A 21,075-nucleotide genomic window follows, 5' to 3' on the forward strand; every position below is an offset into this window, starting at 1 on the left:
ATAAATTTATACGCTAGCTTTGATGTACTACGAAACCTTGTGAAGGGTATATTAGTCATTTAATCATTTATCCACTAGGAGTCCACGTCGGCGGCAGAGACGCAATCCTAGCCGTGGAGCGCATCAAATGACTAAATAGCTTTCATTTAAATACTAATTTGCAAAAATATACGCTAGCTTTGATATACTATGAAGCATGTTGAAGGGTATCTTAGTCAATTCATCCCCTTCCTTGTCTGTTCGCATTTATCCGCTGTGTGATCGCATTAGCGTAGAGGCTCAATCCTGGCTTTATTTGTTGTGGATCCGACGACAGCTATCAATGATGTGACATGGATATGATGTTGTGTTGATTGGTCGGATTGGGTGACTTGGATGGGCCCCGATCTAATGGATGAAGTAGGTGACTTGTGATACATCACTTTATGAGCTGACATGAGTTATCTCCACACGTAATCTTAATTTATATATAAATATGTTGACATTCGGATGTGACCAAAGACTACCGATCATTTTGCTTACGTCATTTGCTTACATAAAATCTATTTCTTGATTTTAAAATATGATCCGAGCATTATTGGTATTTTAGCCACGCCTTCAAATTAATCTCTTTCATTAATTGTTTTGTAGGTAGTATTTTTCTTAAGAGAATGATTATTCATTAACCATTAAAGATAAACATGTAATAAGAGACAACAAGAGAGGTAAGGGATGTAGCGTTATCCTACGAGTAGCTTAGTCGTCAGGTTTTGGCCAAGTTAGGTATTGCATCAATGTCATAATTTCAAGTTTTAAGAGTATTATTTTATAAAATTATATTGGTCAACGAATCAACAGAAAGACAATCTATGATGATATTGTGAATATTTCAAGAAACTTATGCAGGATTAACTATATTTTTGATGATATTGTGGTTGATGAGTTGCCGTGAATCGGAGTGAACCCAAATATTATTAAGGCCACTGTTGAGGTCATTGAGGATGACAAAAGCTTAATGAATGGCATCCTACGGTAACTATATTTTCTATCTTATCCTAAAGTGAGAAGTCAAGACATACGAAAAACAGATGCAGGAGCAAACGATCTTAAGGTAAGTTCAAGATGAAATTAAAATATAGTTTCGTTGGGGTCATGGATGTAGAGGTAGGAGTCTGACACCCCGAAGGTTGTTAGGGAAATTGAATTTGATCATTTAGCATAGCCAAGGCTCTGCATCAAGTAGTTACCAAACAAATTATTACTTTTATTATTGTTTGCCGAGAGAGTGTCATATTTTATCAGGAGTTGGGACCAAAGGACATTGTCCTATTCAAGAATTCTTTTAGCTCTAAGGGTGTGCTTGGCTATGCTGCAAGGCCTCTAAATATTTAGTTTGATCCCCAAGATATAAATCTATCGGATGAGGCGAGCAACCGAGGTAGGTGAACTTCTGAAGTATTGATGGCTTATGGTGGCTAACTCGCGATTGTCATGATGTATGACTTGTCTACTGAATGAAGCTCGGGATCGTCCTGAGGTGTAACTTGGCCTTACCCAAAAGCACTCAGCAACGCTTCGAGATTCTCCTTAGATTCACCCATACCCTACACAAGTGACCAGCGTCAAGAGGATATCTCGACCCGACCCCTCTAACGGTAAAGTCAGTAGAGTAGGTGGATGAGTTTTAGTAGAGCTCAAAAGAGTTTAAATAGAGCCTATTTGCCCCTTTTTAGCTTAGGAGCTTGGGTCTTATACATGAGCAGTCGATAGCGTAAAGCCAACGATGGTTATGGTGTTCCTTATTATGTCAAGAGATTTATTGATGGTGATAGCTAATGAGCGTGTCTTATAAAGAAAGACGTCAAGATAGGACGCCCATGACGATATATGCTTTGTCAAGGTTCTTAGCGTATCCGGAATAGATAAGGGATGGCCCCTTGCACCATTGTCTGGAGGGTAAGGCTAGGGGAGTTATGTCATACCGCCGAGCTTCAATGTGTTTATACAAGCCTTCCCTTACCTTTGCTTAGGTGACTTCCTCACCCTAAATGGTAGGGTGAGTTAGCATTATTGTTATTTTTTCTATCGTGAGAGTGATAAGGATATAGTAAACAAGGATATAGGGTATTGTCATTAAGAAAGTATACCTTTATCGTCAATCAGTTAGATACAAGTGAGACCTTGGATATAATGTCAATCATCGAAGAAAGAGTACAAGACATAATTTGATGAGGCGAGACCAAACTATCAAAGTCAGGCGAGTGTCTAGGATACAATAGACTAATAATCAAATAAACAAAGGAAGACCTAATTCAATGTAACTAATTTGATGGCAAAGGATAAATGTTAGATTATGTGATCTTATTTAATTGGGTAAAATATATTATAGATCTTATTGAATTCTAATTATGATTATCAGTCAATAGAAATGAAGTCTAATTATGGTAAGATTTCTTAGGAGATAACATTGACCGGGGACTCTATTAAATACTTATCTTAGACCATCTGCTCTTGTCTACAAATAAATAAGATTTTCTAAAGACTCAATACGTAACATTATGTTATATGTTAAGATATTATAGATATTTTCTTATCTCCCCCTAGCCCCTGTTTCATCGCTTATAATGGTTCTGTGAATGATAGAAAGAGAAGAGAATACGAGTCTAGTTCTCCTTACAGATCGATATCACTTCTTCCTTCGGATTGAACGACAATATACTTGCAGATCAAATAAAAGTCTTCTAAATAACATCAAAAGGTGTGCAATCTTGATCTTAATTTATTATTATTTTATTTTAATTCTAGCATTAAAATTTTTCGTATAACATAAAATATGATTATAGTTTTTATGCTCATGATTGATATTAGAGCCTATTGTTTTAAAATCAAATACCTTACGTCGTAAAAGTATGCAAGATCTATTTTTTTTAGATATGTTTATTAGTATCATTTGCTTGTAAAAATGTATTATCTTATTTTGATTGTACAATGCTTAAACAATCTATCTGTGTTGACGATCTGCTTTCCTATCTCATTCATCTTATATGATCTCTGAATCTATTCTTCCATGCTCCTTGCCTACTTGTGAGCAATATAATATGATGAAACTATGACATGCTGCTTGTATTTGTTTGATGAGCTACTATCGATAGCTTACTATCGACAACAACACTTTGAGGGCAACAACCTTTGTTGGTCATCGACCTAGTCGTGGGCAATGACTATCCAGATGGAAATCATCGCTACATCATTGCATCGTGTGTGCAGCAGCCCAAGCACCACATCACAGCTGCCTATGTGCAGTATCCCCTTCCAAGCATTGTGGCAAGTTGTCGTGGTCATCAGTGCTGCACACGTAGTAACTTTGGGTGGTGTCACTATTGTTTATGATGGTAATGATTGATTGCAAGTGGCACTGAATATGTAGTGGCACTAGTAATGATAGAACAATTGTGGGCCATATCGAGGGGGTTCTTTGCATTACCCTCAGAGGATATGTGGTGTGTGCAGCGAGATGATGGCAGAGATGTCACCATAGTAGCTGATCGACCATGGACATGCATGTTGCCCAGTGGCTAAGTGTTGTGCAACTATTGTAGGGCTTGTTGGTCGACCATAAAGGAGATGCATGATTGATGAGACTCGCACGGTGGTTATAGCCACATGCATGAGAAACATCGTGCATAGACATGTTGAAACATCAACGAAGACTGGTCAATCGCAGACATTGTCTAGGTAGAAGGTGCTGGGAGATGGATGATCATGCACCGTGACGATAGTAGGCATCATGTAGGCGACAAACGATCGCACATCATGTAGAATGCAGGCATCGTGTGAACGATGGACGATTGCACATCTGACGATCGCATGGCGATGTAGGCTGAGAAGGGATTAGGGTGTTTAAAGAATTATTTTACCCTAATAAATTCTTTTGATTCCAATTTGTCCCTTTTACAGCTTGCCTTTCAGAAATAAGATATTTCTATCTTATATCTCGATAAAATAATAGTTTTACTCTTAGAAATTCAAATATTTTTGACTTGTATCATAACTAAAAAATTAACCAATTTGACCTGCTATTCTAATCGAACTTGATTTTGACTACTTGATTGGATCGGATTTGATTAGCCTTATTTGGACCAAATTTGAGAAAAGTTAAAATTTAACCAATATATGACTTTGATCAACTTTAATTTTAGTTAACTAAATTATACTGATATTTAGCCAAAATTTATCTACCAAGGGTAACCCAATTCTAGGCTTGCCTAATTAGATAAGGCTAACTAGTCTAATTTAGGGTTCCATATATAATTTAAAATGTATAAATTATGACTTCCAAAATTTAGCTCTAAGGGTGTGCTTAGCTATGCTGCAAGGCCTCCAAATGTTTAGCGAGATAACCTTATCTCAATTGATAAGGTGCAAAGATTTATAAGAGAGAGACTTGTACTGAAGAAGGTCTTGGAGGTTTTGATGAAGTGGTTGAAGAATTTGTCATAGTTTCCATTACCAAGTAGTAAGTAAGTTAGGGCGATGTTGTTGCCTTAGTGTCATTGGTCGGAGAGTCATTATAGTTTAGTTCGATCATGAAGGTACAGATCTAACTTGGGGCTTGTGTTAGGGTGGATGACACAGGCAACCGAGGTGGCGGGTGGACTTCCGAAGTGTTGATGGCTCATAGTAGCTAACTCGTGATCGTCCCGATGTGCAACTTGTCTATTGAAGTAAGTTCGGGATCGTCTCGAGGTGCAACTTGGTTTTGCCCAAAGGCACTTAGTGTCGCTTCGAGATGCCCCTTAGATTCGCCCATACCCTGCACAGGTGGTTAGTGTTAAGGGGATGTCTCGACCTGACCCCTCTGATGCTCAAGTTAGTAGAGTAAGTGGATGGGTTTTGGTAGAGCTCAAAAGAGTTTAAATAGAGCCTATTTGCCCCCTTTTAGCTTATGGGCTTGGGTCTTATACATGAGCAGTTGATGGCATGAAGCCAATGATGGTTATGGTGTCCTTTATCCTGTTAAGGGATTTATTGATGGTGGTAGCTAACGAGCGTGTCTTATAAAGAGCGACGTCAAGATAGGACACTCATGATAATATACTTTGTCAAGGTTCTTAGCCTATCCGAAACAGGCAAGGGATGTCCCCTTGCACCATTGTCCGGAGGGTAAGGCTAGGGGAGCTATGTTATACCACCAGGCTTCAATGTGTTTATGCAGGCCTTCCCTTAACTTTGCTAGGTGACTTCCTCAACCCAAGTGGTAGGATGAGTCGGCATTGTTATTATTTTTTCTATCATGAGGGTAATGAGGGTCTTTGTTATTTTTTCTATCATTGGCATTAAGGAAGTATATCTTTATCATCGATTAGTTAGATACAAGTGAGACCTCGGATATAATGTCAATCATGGAAGAAAGTGTACAAGACATAATTTGATGAGGCGAGACCAAACTATCAAGAGTCAGGCAAGTGTCTAGGATACAATGGACTAATAACCAAATAAACAAAGGAAGACCTAATCTGATGTAACTAATTTGACGGCAAAGGATAAATGTTAGATTATGTGATCTTGTTTAATTGGATAAAATATATTATAGATTTTATTGAATTCTAATTATAATTATTAGTCAATAGAAATGAAATCTAATTGTGTTAAGATTTCTTAGGAGATGACATTGATAGGGCACTCTTAAATACTTATCTTAGACCATCTTCTCTTATCTACAAATAAATAAGATTTTCTAAAGACTCAATATATAATTGATAACAGAGAGATTTTCTCAATCGCATAGCAGATTAGATTTCCTCAACTGCACGAGAAAATCTCGCTACTCAGTTGAGGAAATCATCTCTTTCACCATGTATAAATAGGCACCATATGATACTAATTGAAATGTGCTTTTCTTGTTTACCATTTTATTCTTCGTTTTATTATGGTATTAGAGCAGAAATTGTGAGGAGCCATCACTGCTGTTGCAGCACCCATACCAATACCGACATCATCATCGGTGACGGTAAAGGACTTCCAATTACTCATACTAGTTCTACAATGCTTAATTCACCTATTACAACTTTTACACTCGATGATGTTTTATGTGCACCTTACATTAAACGAAATCTCATTTTCATTTCTCAATTTTGTAAACAAAATAATACCTCTATTGAATTCTTTCCTAACTCTTTTCTTGTTAAGGATTTAAACACGGGGCATCCTTGGTCCAAGGCCAGAGTAAGGATAATGTTTATGAATGGCCGTTAGTTCCACAAATCAAATAGCCCATTGTTTACTCCTCAATGGCAGCTCCAATCGATATGTGGCAACGTCGTCTCAGTCATCTCTCCTTCTCTATCCAAAATAAATCACTTTCTCGTTATTCTCTTTCTACTCCTACAAATAATAGCATTTATTGTGATGCTTGTCTAGTAATAAAAGTCATAGACTCCCTTTTGGTTCTTCCTCCATATCATGTTCGACACCATTTGAAATTATTTATATTGATGTTTGGGGTTCTGCTCCCGTCACTTCCTTTGACAAGTTTAGATTCTCCACCATCTCCATTATGTCTTCTTCACAAGCCTCCCCTACTACTGAAGTAATATCCTTAGAAACACATCAACCTTCTTTACCTAGTGCCACTGATGTATCACAGCTTATCCCAACCCCGGTCGATGTCTCTCCACCACCCATACCAATACCACAATCTATAGTTCCCAGACATCCAATGACAACACGCTCAAAAAATAGTATCTTTAAACCACGTCAAGTTCTCGACCTACATGCTATCACCAAATCCTCTTATGAGACCCGTGAACCCACCATAATTACTCAAGCCCAAAATTCTCCACATTGGCATAAAGTCATGTGTGAAGAATATGATGCTCTACTCCATAACTCCACATGAACTCTTGTATCTTTTCATCCTACACAAAACATCATCGGGTGTAAATGAGTCTTCCAAATTAAGCGGAACCCCGACGGGTCCGTTGCTCGATATAAAGCACGTTTAGTAGCTAAAGGGTTTCATTAATGACCTGAAGTTGACTTCACAGAGACTTTTAGTCATGTAGTTAAACCCATAACAATTCGACTTATTCTAAGTTTGGCCATCTCTAGAGGATGTCACTTATGACAATTGGATATTAATAATGTCTTTTTACAGGGGACTCTAACTGAAGATATCTTTATGCAGCAACCCCCTGGTTTTGTTCATCGCCAGTATCCATGACATATTTGCAAATTACAAAAAGCCATTTATGGACTCCTTCAAGCTCCAAGAGCTTGGTATGTTGAACTTGGATCGTTTCTGATGTCAACTAGCTTTATCAATTCCAAGTCTGATACCTCTTTATTCTTACGACAACAACATGGTAATACAATATATCTTCTAATGTATGTAGATGATATTATTGTCACAGGCAATGATCCCTTGGAGATTCAGATATTTCTAAAGTAGTTGGCTGATCGATTCTCTCTCAAAGATTTAGGACTCTTGAGCTACTTTTTGGGAATGAAAGCAACATTTACATCCTCAGGTCTCCTCCTCTCATAGAGAAAGTATATTCAAGACTTATTATCAAAGACAAATATGTATGATGCGAAAGAAGTCGCTACTCCTCTCTCTACTAGTGAATCACTAAAATTATGTGATGGCGGCCCTACCACGGACTCAACTCAATACAGACAAGTACTTGGCTCCTTATAGTTCTTGGCTCTCACCCGTCCAGATATCTCATTTGTAGTCAATAAATTATCGCAATATATACATCAGTCTTCTGCTATGCATTGGTCTATGGTTAAACAAATTTTGCGGTATCTTAAAGGGAACCTCAATCATGGTCTCTTTCTCCATAAAGACACTCCACTTCATCTCTATGCCTTTGATGATGCTGATTGGGCGGGAAACTTTGATGATAGAATCTCCACGTTAGGGTATATCATCTTTCTTGGGTCTAATCCAATCAGTTGGAGTTCTAAGAAGTAAAAGACAATCGCTCAGTCTACAACTGAAGCTGAATATCGTGTCATCGCTACCACTACTGCTGAACTCAATTGGGTTACAAATCTACTCAAGGAACTCAAAGTCAGCTTTATTATTACTCCTATAATATACTATGACAATGTTGGAGCTACCTACTTATGTGTCAATCCAGTGTTCCACTCACGCATGAAACACATTGCCATCGACTTTCACTTTGTGCGAGATTAAATTGTCAGACATCAACTTCGTGTCTCCAATGTACATACAACTGATCAACTAGCAAACTCACTCATGAAGTCTCTAGCCCGTAAACTATTTTTGTTGCATCGACCCAAGATCGGTATCCTTAACAGGAGCTCGATCTTGCAGGGGCATGATAACAGAGAGATTTTCTCAACTACATAGCAGATGATATTTCCTCAACTGCATGAGGAAATCTCGCTACTCAGTTGAGGAAATCGTCTCTTTCACCATGTATAATTAGACACCATATGATACTAATTGAAATATGCTTTTCTTGTTTACTATTTCACTCTTCGTTTTATCATTAACATTATGTTATACATTAAGATATTATAGATCTTTTTTTATCTCCCCTTAGCCCATATTTCATCATTTATAGTGGTTCTGTGAACGATAGAAAGAGAGGAGAATGTGAGTATGGTTCTCCTTGTAGATCGATATCACTTCTTCCTTCAAATTGAACGACGACAAACTTGTAGATCAAATAAAAGTTTTCTAAATAACATCAAAAGGTATGCAATCTTGATCTTGATTTATTATTATTTTATTTTGATTCTAGCATTAAAATTTTTCGTATAAAATAAAATATTATTACAGTTTTTATGCTCACAATTGATATTAGAGCCTATTGTTTTAAAATCAAATACCTTATGTTGTAAAAGTATACAAGATCTATTTTGTATTTAGATCTATTTATTAGTACCATTCGCTTGTAAAAAGGTGTTATCCAATTTTGATTGTATAATGCTTAAATGATTCGTTTGTGTTATTGATCTGCTTTCTTATCTCATTCGTCTTATCTAATCTCTGAATATATTCTTTCATGCTCCTTGCCTACTTGTGAGTAATATAATACGATGGAACCATGATATACTGCTCGTATTTGTTTGATGAGCTACTATCGATAGCTTGCTATCGACAACAACACTTTGAGGGCAACGACCTTCCTTGGTCATCGACCTAGTCATGGGCAATGACTATCCATATGGATATCGTCGCTACATCATTGCATCGTGTGTGCAGTAGCCTAAGCATCACATTGCAGCTGCTTATGTGCAGTAGCCCCTTCCAAACACTGTGCCAAGTTGTCATGGTCATCGGTGTTGCACATAGCAACTTTGGTTGGTGTCACTACTATTTGTGATGGTAAGGATTGATCGCAAGTGGCACTGCATATGTAGTGGCATTAGTAAAGGTAGAACAAGTGTGGACCATATCGAGGGGGTTCTTTGCATTGTCGTTAGAGGATAGGTGGTGTGTGCGGTGAGATGGTGGTAGAGATGTCACCATAGTAGCCGATCGACCATGGACATGCACATTGCCGAGTGGCTAAGTGCTATGCAACGATTGTAGGGCTTGTTGGTCTACCACGAAGGAGATGCATGATTGATGAGACTCGCATGGTGGTTATAGCCACATGCATGAGAAATATCGTGCATGGACATGTTGAAACATTAGCGAAGACTAGTCAACCATAGATATAGTCTAGGTAGAAGGTGCTAGGAGACAAATGACCAAAGTCTCGGTGACGGACGATCGTGCACTGCGTCAAATGTAGGCATCGTGTGAATGATGGACGATTGCACATCTGACGATCGCATCGCGGTGTAGGCTAAGAAGGGATTTGAGTTATTAAAGAATTATTTTACCCTTATAAATTCTTTTGATTCCAATTTATCCCTTTTACAACTTGCCTTTCAGAAATAAAATATTTATATCGTATATCTCGATAAAATTATAGTTTTACCCTTATAAATTCAAATATTTTTGATTTATATCATAACTATAAAATTAACAAATTTGATATGCTATTTTAATCGAACTTGATTTTGACTACTTGATTGGATCGGATTCGATTAGCCTTATTTTGACCAAATTTGAGAAAAGTTAAAATTTAACCAATATATGACTTTGATAAACTTTAATTTTAGTTAACTAAATTATACTGATATTTAGCCAAAATTTATCAACCCATGTTTGGGTAACCCAATTCTAGGCTTGCCTAATTAGATAGGGTTAACTAGTCTAATTTAGGGTTCCATATATAATTTAAAAATTATAAATTATGATTTTCTTTTATAGTTTTATCATATAATATATTGGTAAATTTTTTACTTATGATAATTAAATTCTAATTATTATTATTAGATATTTATGTAGTTATTCACATGCATATATTTATAATTATAAAATAATATTTATTTATAATATAAATATAATTTATATTTTATCATAAGTATAATTTATATGAGTTTTCATTAATATTTAATAGTTATTAGCTTATATCCCTAAGTTTTATCTAATTAGTAGCTACCAAAGTGACTGATAATAGATTTATAAGATATGAGTTATAATAAATATTTTATTATTTATTAAATATTTTAAACTATATTTTATATTCTTGTATTGGTTTTGTAGCTACTAAAGTAGTCTAAACCAAGAATTTATAAAATTATATTAAAAAATAATATTTATAATGATATATATAATTAAGAGATTTAGATAATCCTAGAGAAAAATTAATTTTGAATAGTTATGTAACGGGGAAGAATAATACTATTTTGGATATCATTGTAGTTTAAAATTATATACTCAAATGTAATAATTTTATTCCACGATGATGATAATACTCCTCTATAAATAATTTTTAGTAAATATTGAAATGTTAATATTTCAACCGAACGTAAAATATGGATGATATCAATAATTCATCGTATTTTTGAAACTCAAAGTATTAATGTTATTTTATATTTTATAATAATACTTCCTTCCATGCATTTTAATACTTCTAGTGTCCCTATAATTTCTAGATTAACTAATTCTAAATAGTTTGAGCATGTATAATTTGCACTAGGTGTGTTAGACTTTGATTGAATCAGTTGAAAGGATCATAGATATAATTATTAAAATTTTTATGAAATAAATAATTAAAATTAATTGTTGAGGAAGGTCTATAAGGCTCAATTTTATGATAATTGTTGCTAATTTTTAGACTTCATTATAGTATATAACTATCATACTCGAATATTTAAAAATCGATCTAAATTTGTTGATAAGTCATTTGTTGACATCTTAACGAAGGAACTAACTAAATTTTAGTATGATGATATTTAAGGGATTCAAGATTATATCATCACTATGACTAACAAAGCTACAAGCTCAAAAACATCGAGCATGAATATAGTTGAGTCATTTCTTATGTAATTTATTTTTTATTATATTTCTTTTTAATTTAACTTATTTAAAATTTATTATTATAAAACCAAGGATAAATGAAATTTAAATGAGCTTACTAGAATACTGCTTAAGAAGAACTAATATTAACGTAGAAAAGACAATATTTTAGATACTAGGAGTGGGTAACAATAAAAAAAAGTTAAAGCATAAATTACTTGAATTTATAAGTATTATATAAACTTATAAACTCATATAAGGAAAATATTTATAGTAAAGTAATATTTTTGTGATAAGAAATGTCATATGAAGAAAGACTATTGTATTTTAGTTCGAAAAGAAAATGTATAATTTTGACATATATATGTTTTAAATCAAACATTGCAGAAGTTTTTTTAATACTTAATGGATTTATTTTGATGCTTCAACCTATATGATTAATAATAGAGATTTATTTTAATATGAAAACTATAAAAGTATGAAATATTCATAATTATAAAAAATCGTCTTAAAGTAAAAGTGATAATAGTATGTACTTATCACCTATGCCTAGAGACAATTTATTTGATAAATCTTGAGGATGTATAATATGTTTATATAATTATAGAAAATTTAGTTTATTTATCTAAAATTATTATGATATTGTCTTCCTCTTAATGGTTGTAAACTCAATATATTTATGATTCAATATGAGATAATTTTTAAATTCTATATAATGATTTATATTAAAATATGTTGAGTTAATTAAATGTTCGTATGTTAAATAAACTCCTTGAGATTATATATGATTATATCTATGAGTCACTCTATTTTCTTGTTTTAATGGAGAAAGATATTTTTTCATCTTTATAAATAATTTGTTGAGATATAACTATATATATATATATATATATATATATATATATATATATATATATATATATATATATATATATATATATATGTGTGTGTGTGTGTATGTGTGTGTGTGTGTGTGATTCATGTAAGATCTTTGATATTTTTAGGTGTACATAAATCTTTTGATAGATATGATAAATCAAATCAGAATCCTAACCTTTTGCTAATTTGGAAGCATGATTTTTCCTATTTCGTTTTCGTATATAGGAAAAACTTTAATTTTCTCCTTAGATAATAGGTATAGATATAAATTTACCATGCCACATCGAGATTTACCAAACCTCGTTACGTTTTGATATATTCTTTTCTTATATATAATTTGGTATTTGATGTCTGAATATTTTTTTATTTCGAGTTCTTCTATGGTTTTAAGTTTTTTATCATTTCCCAACAGATCGATTTCAAATAATGGATAGAGAAGACATGCACCAGAAGTAATTAAATTATTCAATTTTAACTTGCAATCAGCAATAGCAACGTAAAATATTTCGAACCGTGTAGCATTTAAAATTCTAATTGTACGTATAGTTACAAGTCATTTATTTACATATAATCACTTGCAAGCGAAACTCATCGCAAAATGACTAAGGATAAGTTTTATTGATACTCAAATATTTATGGTTTCGCATTGGCACTCGAAGAATTATGGGGAGAGAGAAAGAGAGAGAGAGCGAGAGAGAGAGAGAGAGAGAGAGAGAGGGGCGTCAGTGTACGAGGAAGCAATTAAATTTAATTTGCAACGTACAAATATTTCAAACTGCAACGCCACTTCCAGCATCTCGGAATGTAATTGCAATTACACAGGTTAAGGGTGATTTATTTACATACGACGAAATACTTATGGCAAAATGACTAACAAATAGCCTTGCTCAATCAAAAATTCAAAACACGCACACACACACACTCTCTCTCTACGTATATATACTCTGATGATCTGAATTTTACTAGTTAAGTTCTGAGGGTATAAGGCAATTTACTGAATTGTGATTTATAGAATAAATACTTATTGCATGGTTATTAATACATAACTTCTTGTTTATGATAAGAGTTGTCCCTTTAGAAATGAGGATGAGAGAGGGACTCTTAATTCAGCTTCTGGAGTTCGGAAACAGGAGTTCCTGCAGGTTTTCTCCACCACTCTCTTGGATGTTATGCCGCTTCCTTCTTCTATGCCAAGCCAATTAACTTGTTGGGAGTCTGAATGGACCAAGCTTAGATCTTAAAATCATTCTCCTCAATGTTATGATAGCTTTGTGATCCCGGTGACGTCAGGATTTTACTCACAGAACCACCCTTCCCATGGAGCTGTTGATAATTACGTAGTTGCTACAACCATTAAAGTCGTGAATATAGTTCCACCAAAAGAGAGATCTCCTATGCATGCACTACATGCTTATTCCACACCCAAAAGCATAACAATCAAGTTTACATAGAGGTCGTAAATGCATGCGGTCGGGTAGAACAGCAGACACTGCTCATTTTGTATCCAAGCCCCACGAGCTCTGTCTCACGGAATAAGCTATTCCTTTGTCTCAAGATCTCCTTTCACGCAGGACGTTATCAGCCGCCTCAACCCTCTCCCACGCGTTCTCCTCTCGCCGTTCCTTCTAGTCCTCTTCTCCTCCTCACTCTTCTTCTTCTCCAGCTCTATCTCTTCCTCCAACTGCAAAGTGCGCCAAAATATGTCATTCTATGCTTTCTCTCAGCCGTAGATTGCTCATGATATGATCGGATGTACACAACTTGCCTTGAGCAGCCGGATCTCGAGGTGTTCGACGCGGTCGATGAGGTTGCCTTTGACCTGCGTCTCGACCACGACGTCTCCGATCGGCCTGCACCGCCTGTGGTCGAGGCTCTTCGGGGACGAGTCGACGGAGGAGTTGCCGCCGTCGCTGGTGGTTACCGCCCCGCCGCCGCTGGTGGTGGACGTGCCGGGGCTCCTCTCCGCGCCGCCACGGCTGCTCCGCAGCTCCTCCAAGTAACCGAGCATCAGATCTAAACGCTCCACACGGGAAAGAATACTCGGCCGTTGATCGCTCGTTATAGCAGCCATACTTCCGGCGATACCGACAGAACTCTCGCTCTTAGAAATGGAGAAGTGAATGGTCGGAGCGCGCCATGTTTATAGGCGGGAAAGAGGTGGCTCGTGGGATCAACAGTCGACGCGTGTAATGGGCGCTCCATGTGTCAGCTGCCTCCGATGTGCATGTGTAGAGCTCAACTACGTCGGTCGTTGGTGATTCGGCGGTGATTTCATACAGTTCTCACGCGTGTTTGACGACACGCCCATCGGAAGTCAACTGTACCTCGTCGTTTGATCCTCAAGGACACTTCCCACATCACCTGATGGGAACTTGGGGGAACTCGATTTCTTAGATTCTTAGGCCGAAGTTATATGCTTGGAGAGATCTGCCAGGTGCTTAAATCTCAATGTTGGCAAGGGTTAATAATCAGTTTCTTAGATTCTTTGGCCGAAGTTGTATGCTTCAAGAGATCTGCGAAGTGCTTAAATCTCATTGTTGGCGAGTTGATGAACAGTTGGGCTAAAAATATTCACTTGTGTGAAAAACAGATATATGCGAGAGATAATCTAATGTCATCAATAACTCATGATCTGAAAGTTTATATTCTTGGATTGAATTGACGTGAACTTTTCATGCCAAAAATTCATAAACATCAAGGCTGACATTAATTGACTGATTTGATGAACTGTGTTGTAGTCAGAAGCTAAAGAGCAGAACTTTAGACATGTAATCATCGATCGTATTTTCTTTCTTGAAATAAATTAAATTATTATAAATAATTTATTTTTTTATTTAAATTATTAATTTTTTGTTTGTATAGTATGGTTAATGAAATAATTAAGATTGATTTCTTTAATTATATGGACAAGTTATAATTTTTATCAATCAATTAAATTATTAATTAATTTATTTTTTAATGAGTGATATTAATCTTAGAAAGTAAATAGTTAAAAATTTATTTTTATTTATGAATTAAAAGAAATAAATATTATAATTTTATCTTTGTATATAAAAGTAAAATAAAAAATAAAAATTAAATTATTATTTACTTTTGAAGAGAGTCGGTCTTCTTGTATATTCTTTTATATATAAAGGAACCTCACCTCGTCATTTCTCATTCAATTTGAAAGTGAGAGAAGTGATAAAAGAATCCTGAGGATGAGTAAGATCCTCTATTTATTTTACCAAATTTTATTTATTTTTAAAATATTTAATATTAGAATTACTAAAATCTATATGATGTATAATAATATTTAAAATTTCAAAGTTTATAATAAAAAATAACGATATTAGAATAATTAATTGATTTAATAATAATTTTAATTCATTAAATTAGACACATTGTCTCAAGGAATTATGTGTGAATTTTTATGATTTAATTAGTTCTAAATTTAAAGTTATGAATCTAAATTAGTTAATTCATGAAAAAATAGATTTGAGATAAATTATTATTTTATAATATTTTTAATATCTAATTTAATAAGAGGGTTAAGTTATGATTTAACTTGTGTTAAGTTGATTGGCCAAATCAGCCCATGTATCTAAGTATGACCTAGCACATGTGGTTCGGCATAACTAAACTCATGTGATTATGTATAGTCTAACTTATGTGGTCAAACATAACCTAGCCTTCGTGGTCAAGCATAAATCAATCCATGTTGTCAGGTATAGCTCAACTCATGTGGTGAGGTATGACTTAGCCCATGTGGCTAAGTATGGTCCAAGCCGTATGGTTGGGTATAATGTAACCCTTATGGTTAGGTATAGTATAACTCATATGGCCAAGTACGATCTAACTCATATGGCCATGGTTCGACTCATGTGGTCAGACACGACATAACCCATGACAAGTAGGTATGATTTAATCCATGAGTTAAGCGTGACCTAGTTCAATGGTAATACTTAGCCCAACTCGTGAGTGAGGCTCAACCCAATTAGTAAAGTTAGGCCTACCCATCTATGCAATTGGCACTAAACACATCGTTATCCCTCTATCTCATCTATTGTACCTTAGCCTCAACTTGCTACTTAGGATAGACATGTGTAGTGTATGTGGTCTATCCAAGGCTCAACTAGGTCGGTTCAGTCTGAGTTAGCACTATATAGTAGTCTATATTTTTCTCCCTTTATTGATTTGAGCTTGTTAGTTAACTAAATTAAACAAGCTTGATTGGTTCAAGCTGGTTTAGGGTGCTAGTCATAGGTGCCATGAAAGTCAATCACGTGAGTGATGACATGCGTGATACGCTGCACAATCTTTTTGTTTATTATTATTATTAATATTATTTCATTTTATATTGTATATTATATTTATTGTGATGTCCATAGATATATGTAATGAGAATCATAATAATGAGATCGATTCACCTTTAAATATAGACCCTAAATAATCTCAGTCATAGGTTATTCGAGATGGATATGAAGATAATCGGACAGACTGATGTGTTGTATACTCATCCATATAATGGAGGTGGTTAGTTTCGTAACTACTCATGTGGGAACACTAGGAATACAATACAAGTACCCATTAGAGAATGAGTTCACTGATTGATTCGCTCATAGAATGCTTGATGGTTAATGATACCTCATTATCAAATAGCAATTTTGTGGTCCTAGTTTTATGTCTGGTCTTTAGACTTGAGATACTAAGGATATCCTGTATGAGTACTCCACTCTTTGATACTGAACTTATAGGTTTGAAAGTTTCAGATCTAGCGTAGCTTGTCATCGAGAGTAGTAGCCAATCTTACAAGGGTAATTGAGTATCGATAGAAGATCATTCGCCCTCAATGTTATGAGAGGAATACCCTATATGTTCTTACTCAGGTAAATCAATGGCTAGGGTCATTCAGATAGATAGAGAAAGAGTTCTATAAAAGAATTCAATTAAAGTGAGACTCGAGAATATTTCGTATGAGTCTAATAGCATCATGTATGGTATACAGTCTCTAGGATATTAGATGAATTTATAGCTACACGATAACTAAGGATAGAAATGTCCAATGGATTAGATTTTTCTGTATCATGTAGAGACTGCAACGTAGTAGCATAGTACGTAAGTAGTCGATGAGTTGAGTGAATTATTATGGAGATGATAATTCATTGAGTTAGAAGAAGTTCTCATAGATATGAGTCATGACTAGCTTGATATTGGGCATAGAGGGTTACACACATATGATAGGTGTTGCGACGAGTAAAGGTTCAAATATAAGATATCTATTAGTCCCTATCTTATTGGATATCCAATAAGCCCCTTAATTATTGGATCTTATGGATAAGATCTAATAAGAGCTAATGAGAGATTATTCGATGGAGATCCACTAATTTAAGAGGTTTGGGTAATTGGATAAAGATTCAGTACCCAATAGGGCAGGATCTATTATGGTTAAGTGGCAGAAACCTCTATAAATAAGAGGGGCCAAAAGCTGACATAGGCTAATCACCTCTTGGCTGCCCTACCTATTCTCCTCCCTCTCCTCTCCTCCTTAGTCGACATCCCCAGTTGAGGGCGTGTGGACAACAAGAAAGCCCGGCTCCTTCTTGATCATGTGGTGCATGTGGAGAGCAAGATTTGAGGAGTTTCTTCGCCACATCTACTATGTGGATCAGCCCTAGAGAGGAGGATAGTTGACCTCCTTTATCCACTCCTATAGATCTAAAAATTTTCAGGGATATACGATCTCTCTAGGTAACAAATCTTTCTTGATTTACGTGGTTTTTAATTTTATATTTTATTTTACGCACCAATCTTCACACGACGACAAAACCTTTATTTAAAAATTCTATGATTTATATTTTTTTGTTCTTCTACTACACATGTGATCCTATGATCTTTTTAACAGTGGTATCCGAGCTAGGTTGATTCGTGCAATAATTGGTTTTTAAATTACCAGTTGATGACTCACAAAGAATTATTCTTGTGCAATTGCTGTAATTTTTCTATTATAGTTTTCAAATCTAGCTTGCACCCTTTCTCACCATTGAGAGGGGTTTTAGATAGGCTTTTTGACATCAAAATTATTAACACAAAAGAGGGAGCTGCTTGTAGCCTTAGTCGAGAGCCTTAGAAGAGGCTCTCAGCCTAGTTACCTACAATAAACTGAGAGCAACCATGCTGCTCTCGGCCACTATAGCCAGGAGTCTTAGCTACATGAGGAACCCTTTGCGGCTAGGGTTCCCTTGCCGCCAAGGTGACAATCCCTGGCCGCTTATGACTGCCCTGTAGCCAAGGTTTCCTGGCTACAGAGAGACCTTGGGGGCCAGGGATTCCTGGTTGCCCAAGACTGCCCTACGACTAAGGATTCCTAGTTGTAGGGGTAACCTTGGAGACTAGGGTTTCTTGGCTGCATGGGACATCCTAGGGTAGGGTACCCGAAAATTATAAAAATACTTAATTAAACATTTTAATTAATTAATATTATTATTATCTAGAAGTCTTACATGATGATGTGTATATGCGATATATGATGTGGAAGGATGATCATGGATTGTGTGATGTGATTATTATTATTATTGGGGCCTATGAGCCTTTATTTTTCTCATTTATTATTAAGCCTTCATGTATGTGATTATGTTTTAATCACATGAGAAGGTGCGGTAGGAGCGTGGAGGTGACAACGAGATCCATGAGGGCGAGACAAACGATCATAATATATAGAGATGTGCCGAGATACCGACGGAATCGATCAGGACAATCACAAAGTATGTAGATACACCAATCCACACATAGATTATGATGTGAGTGATTAGGCCTACTAGCTTGAGCTTGATCGTAATAGGTTGTGGTCCATGATCATTTGGTGTAATTGCTCATGTGATGTGTGATTGATTATACATATACTAGATATGTATATATATTTACATGCGATGTAGATATATATTAAATATGTATGTGTATGATATATTATATTAGAAGACCAAATCAAAATCTCCTCTCATGATAATATTAAGTCGGTAAGCATAAGATAATTAGATTAACCCATATGGCCTTCCATTATAGGGAGAAATCAATTCCCAACGTAGGTTGAGTTGATCAAGTTCCTCAAGGCTAACCTATATTGCGATTTGAGATCTTACCTATGACATAGAGATATCACCGGTGACCTGAGGACGTAGTATACTTAGTCGAGTCCCTCGAGGGCATATCATCGAATCAAATTCATCTTGTACCGATGGTGATGACTTAATCGAATATCATGATTGGTCAAGTCCCTCAAGGCTATGATGCTTCGGAGGCTGAACAAGATTGGAATCATAAGAAGTTATGATCGGCAAGAGTTGCCTACCTTTTCAGGCTTCGTGTGATTGATCGAGTCCCTCGAGGTTACACTAAGATGTCAATTGGATTCCGATCCCCGCTAGAGATCTATCGATGGTCTCCAATTCATATACCGGAAAGTGTTATGTGTTTCGCGAGAAAATAGTGAGAGTAAATTAAGATAGAAGTCCATATCTTGATTGTTTATTTTTTTGTAAAATTTGCATGTTATTTATTTCTACTACATCTTTTGTTTATCAAAAACATGTCGCTTTCAAATCCCTTATGTGTCATACTGGATGTCAACTGTCTCACTAGTCCAAACTATATGGATTGGCTCCATGACTTGAAAATCGTCTTACAGTGAAGAAAATCGCATATGTCTTTGACATAGTGATGCCCATGCCTAAAGAAGAGGCAAGTGAGAATGAGATCATTTGCTATGTAAAGTACATAGATGACTCCACTCTCTCTCAATGCTAGTGAGACAAAAAACAAAAGGAAATCCCTTAAGAAGGGCAAGGGCAAGGGCAAACCAGGTAAAGCAAAGGTTACCAAGGACTCGAGAAATGATAAATGCCAGTACTTCCACTACGGCAAACATGAGTACTAGAAGAGGAACTATAAAGAGTATCTTGTAGGTAAGGCAAAATAAAAGCTTGGAGAAGCTTCAAGTACATTTATGATCAGTCTCCAATTATCATATTCTTATGATAATACATGGGTATTATATACCAATAGTGTTTATCACATCTATAATTTGTTACAAGTTCTAGCCCTAGAAGATTGGTGAGAGGTAAGATGGATCTCAAAATGGGCAATGAAGCAAAAGTTACTATAGTGGCTATTAGCGAGGTCACCTTACATCTGCTTGATGAAGCTACTATTGCATTAGATGTATGTTATTTTATTCTTTCGATTATTAGAAATATTATTTCTATTTCATGTTTGATAGTTAATGAATATAAATTAGTTTTTAAGAATAATGGTTGTTCAATTATAATGGATAATAAGATCATCACTAGAGGAAAATTGTATAATAGTTTATTTATGCTAGATATTGCTCTATATATCTTGAATATAAGTATGTTTAAGAGGAGACGAGATGAGATGAATAGTGTGTACATATGATATTATAGGCTATGTCACATATATGAAGGAAAAATCCAGAAGTTATTGAAGGATGAATACCTAGATTCATTCGACTATGAGTCATATGTGATTTGCGAGCCTTGACGTCATAGAAAGTTGACTAACGCTTCATTTAGTGCAACTAAAGAGAGAGCCATTGAGTTGTTGGAACTCATACATAGTAATGTATGTGGTTCATGTCAACTCATATCATAGGAGGTTACTCCTACTTCATCACATTCACTTATAATTGCACAAGGTATAGATATACGTACTTGATGAGTACAAGTCTAAGGCCTTTGAAAAATTCAGGAAATATAAGAATGAGATAGAAAATCAGACTGGAAAGAATATCAAGACTCTTCAATCAGATCGAGAAGGTGAGTACTTGAGTA

At 35.3% G+C, this 21,075-nt stretch overlaps 1 protein-coding gene across 1 annotated transcript; it reads right to left on the reverse strand.

Annotated features, from left to right (window-relative positions):
- Positions 1–13,787: 13,787 nt before the first annotated feature.
- LOC103989030 (uncharacterized) lies at positions 13,788–14,321 on the reverse strand. Its single transcript, XM_065156786.1, has 2 exons — positions 14,016–14,321; positions 13,788–13,931 (listed from the first exon to the last, which is right to left on the reverse strand). The coding sequence occupies exons 1-2, from the start codon at positions 14,319–14,321 to the stop codon at positions 13,788–13,790; spliced, it is 450 nt and encodes a 149-aa protein (XP_065012858.1).
- Positions 14,322–21,075: the final 6,754 nt, after the last annotated feature.

This window comes from Musa acuminata, chromosome BXJ3-6 (genome assembly GCF_036884655.1).
Source record: "Musa acuminata AAA Group cultivar baxijiao chromosome BXJ3-6, Cavendish_Baxijiao_AAA, whole genome shotgun sequence".
NCBI lineage: Eukaryota > Viridiplantae > Streptophyta > Magnoliopsida > Zingiberales > Musaceae > Musa > Musa acuminata.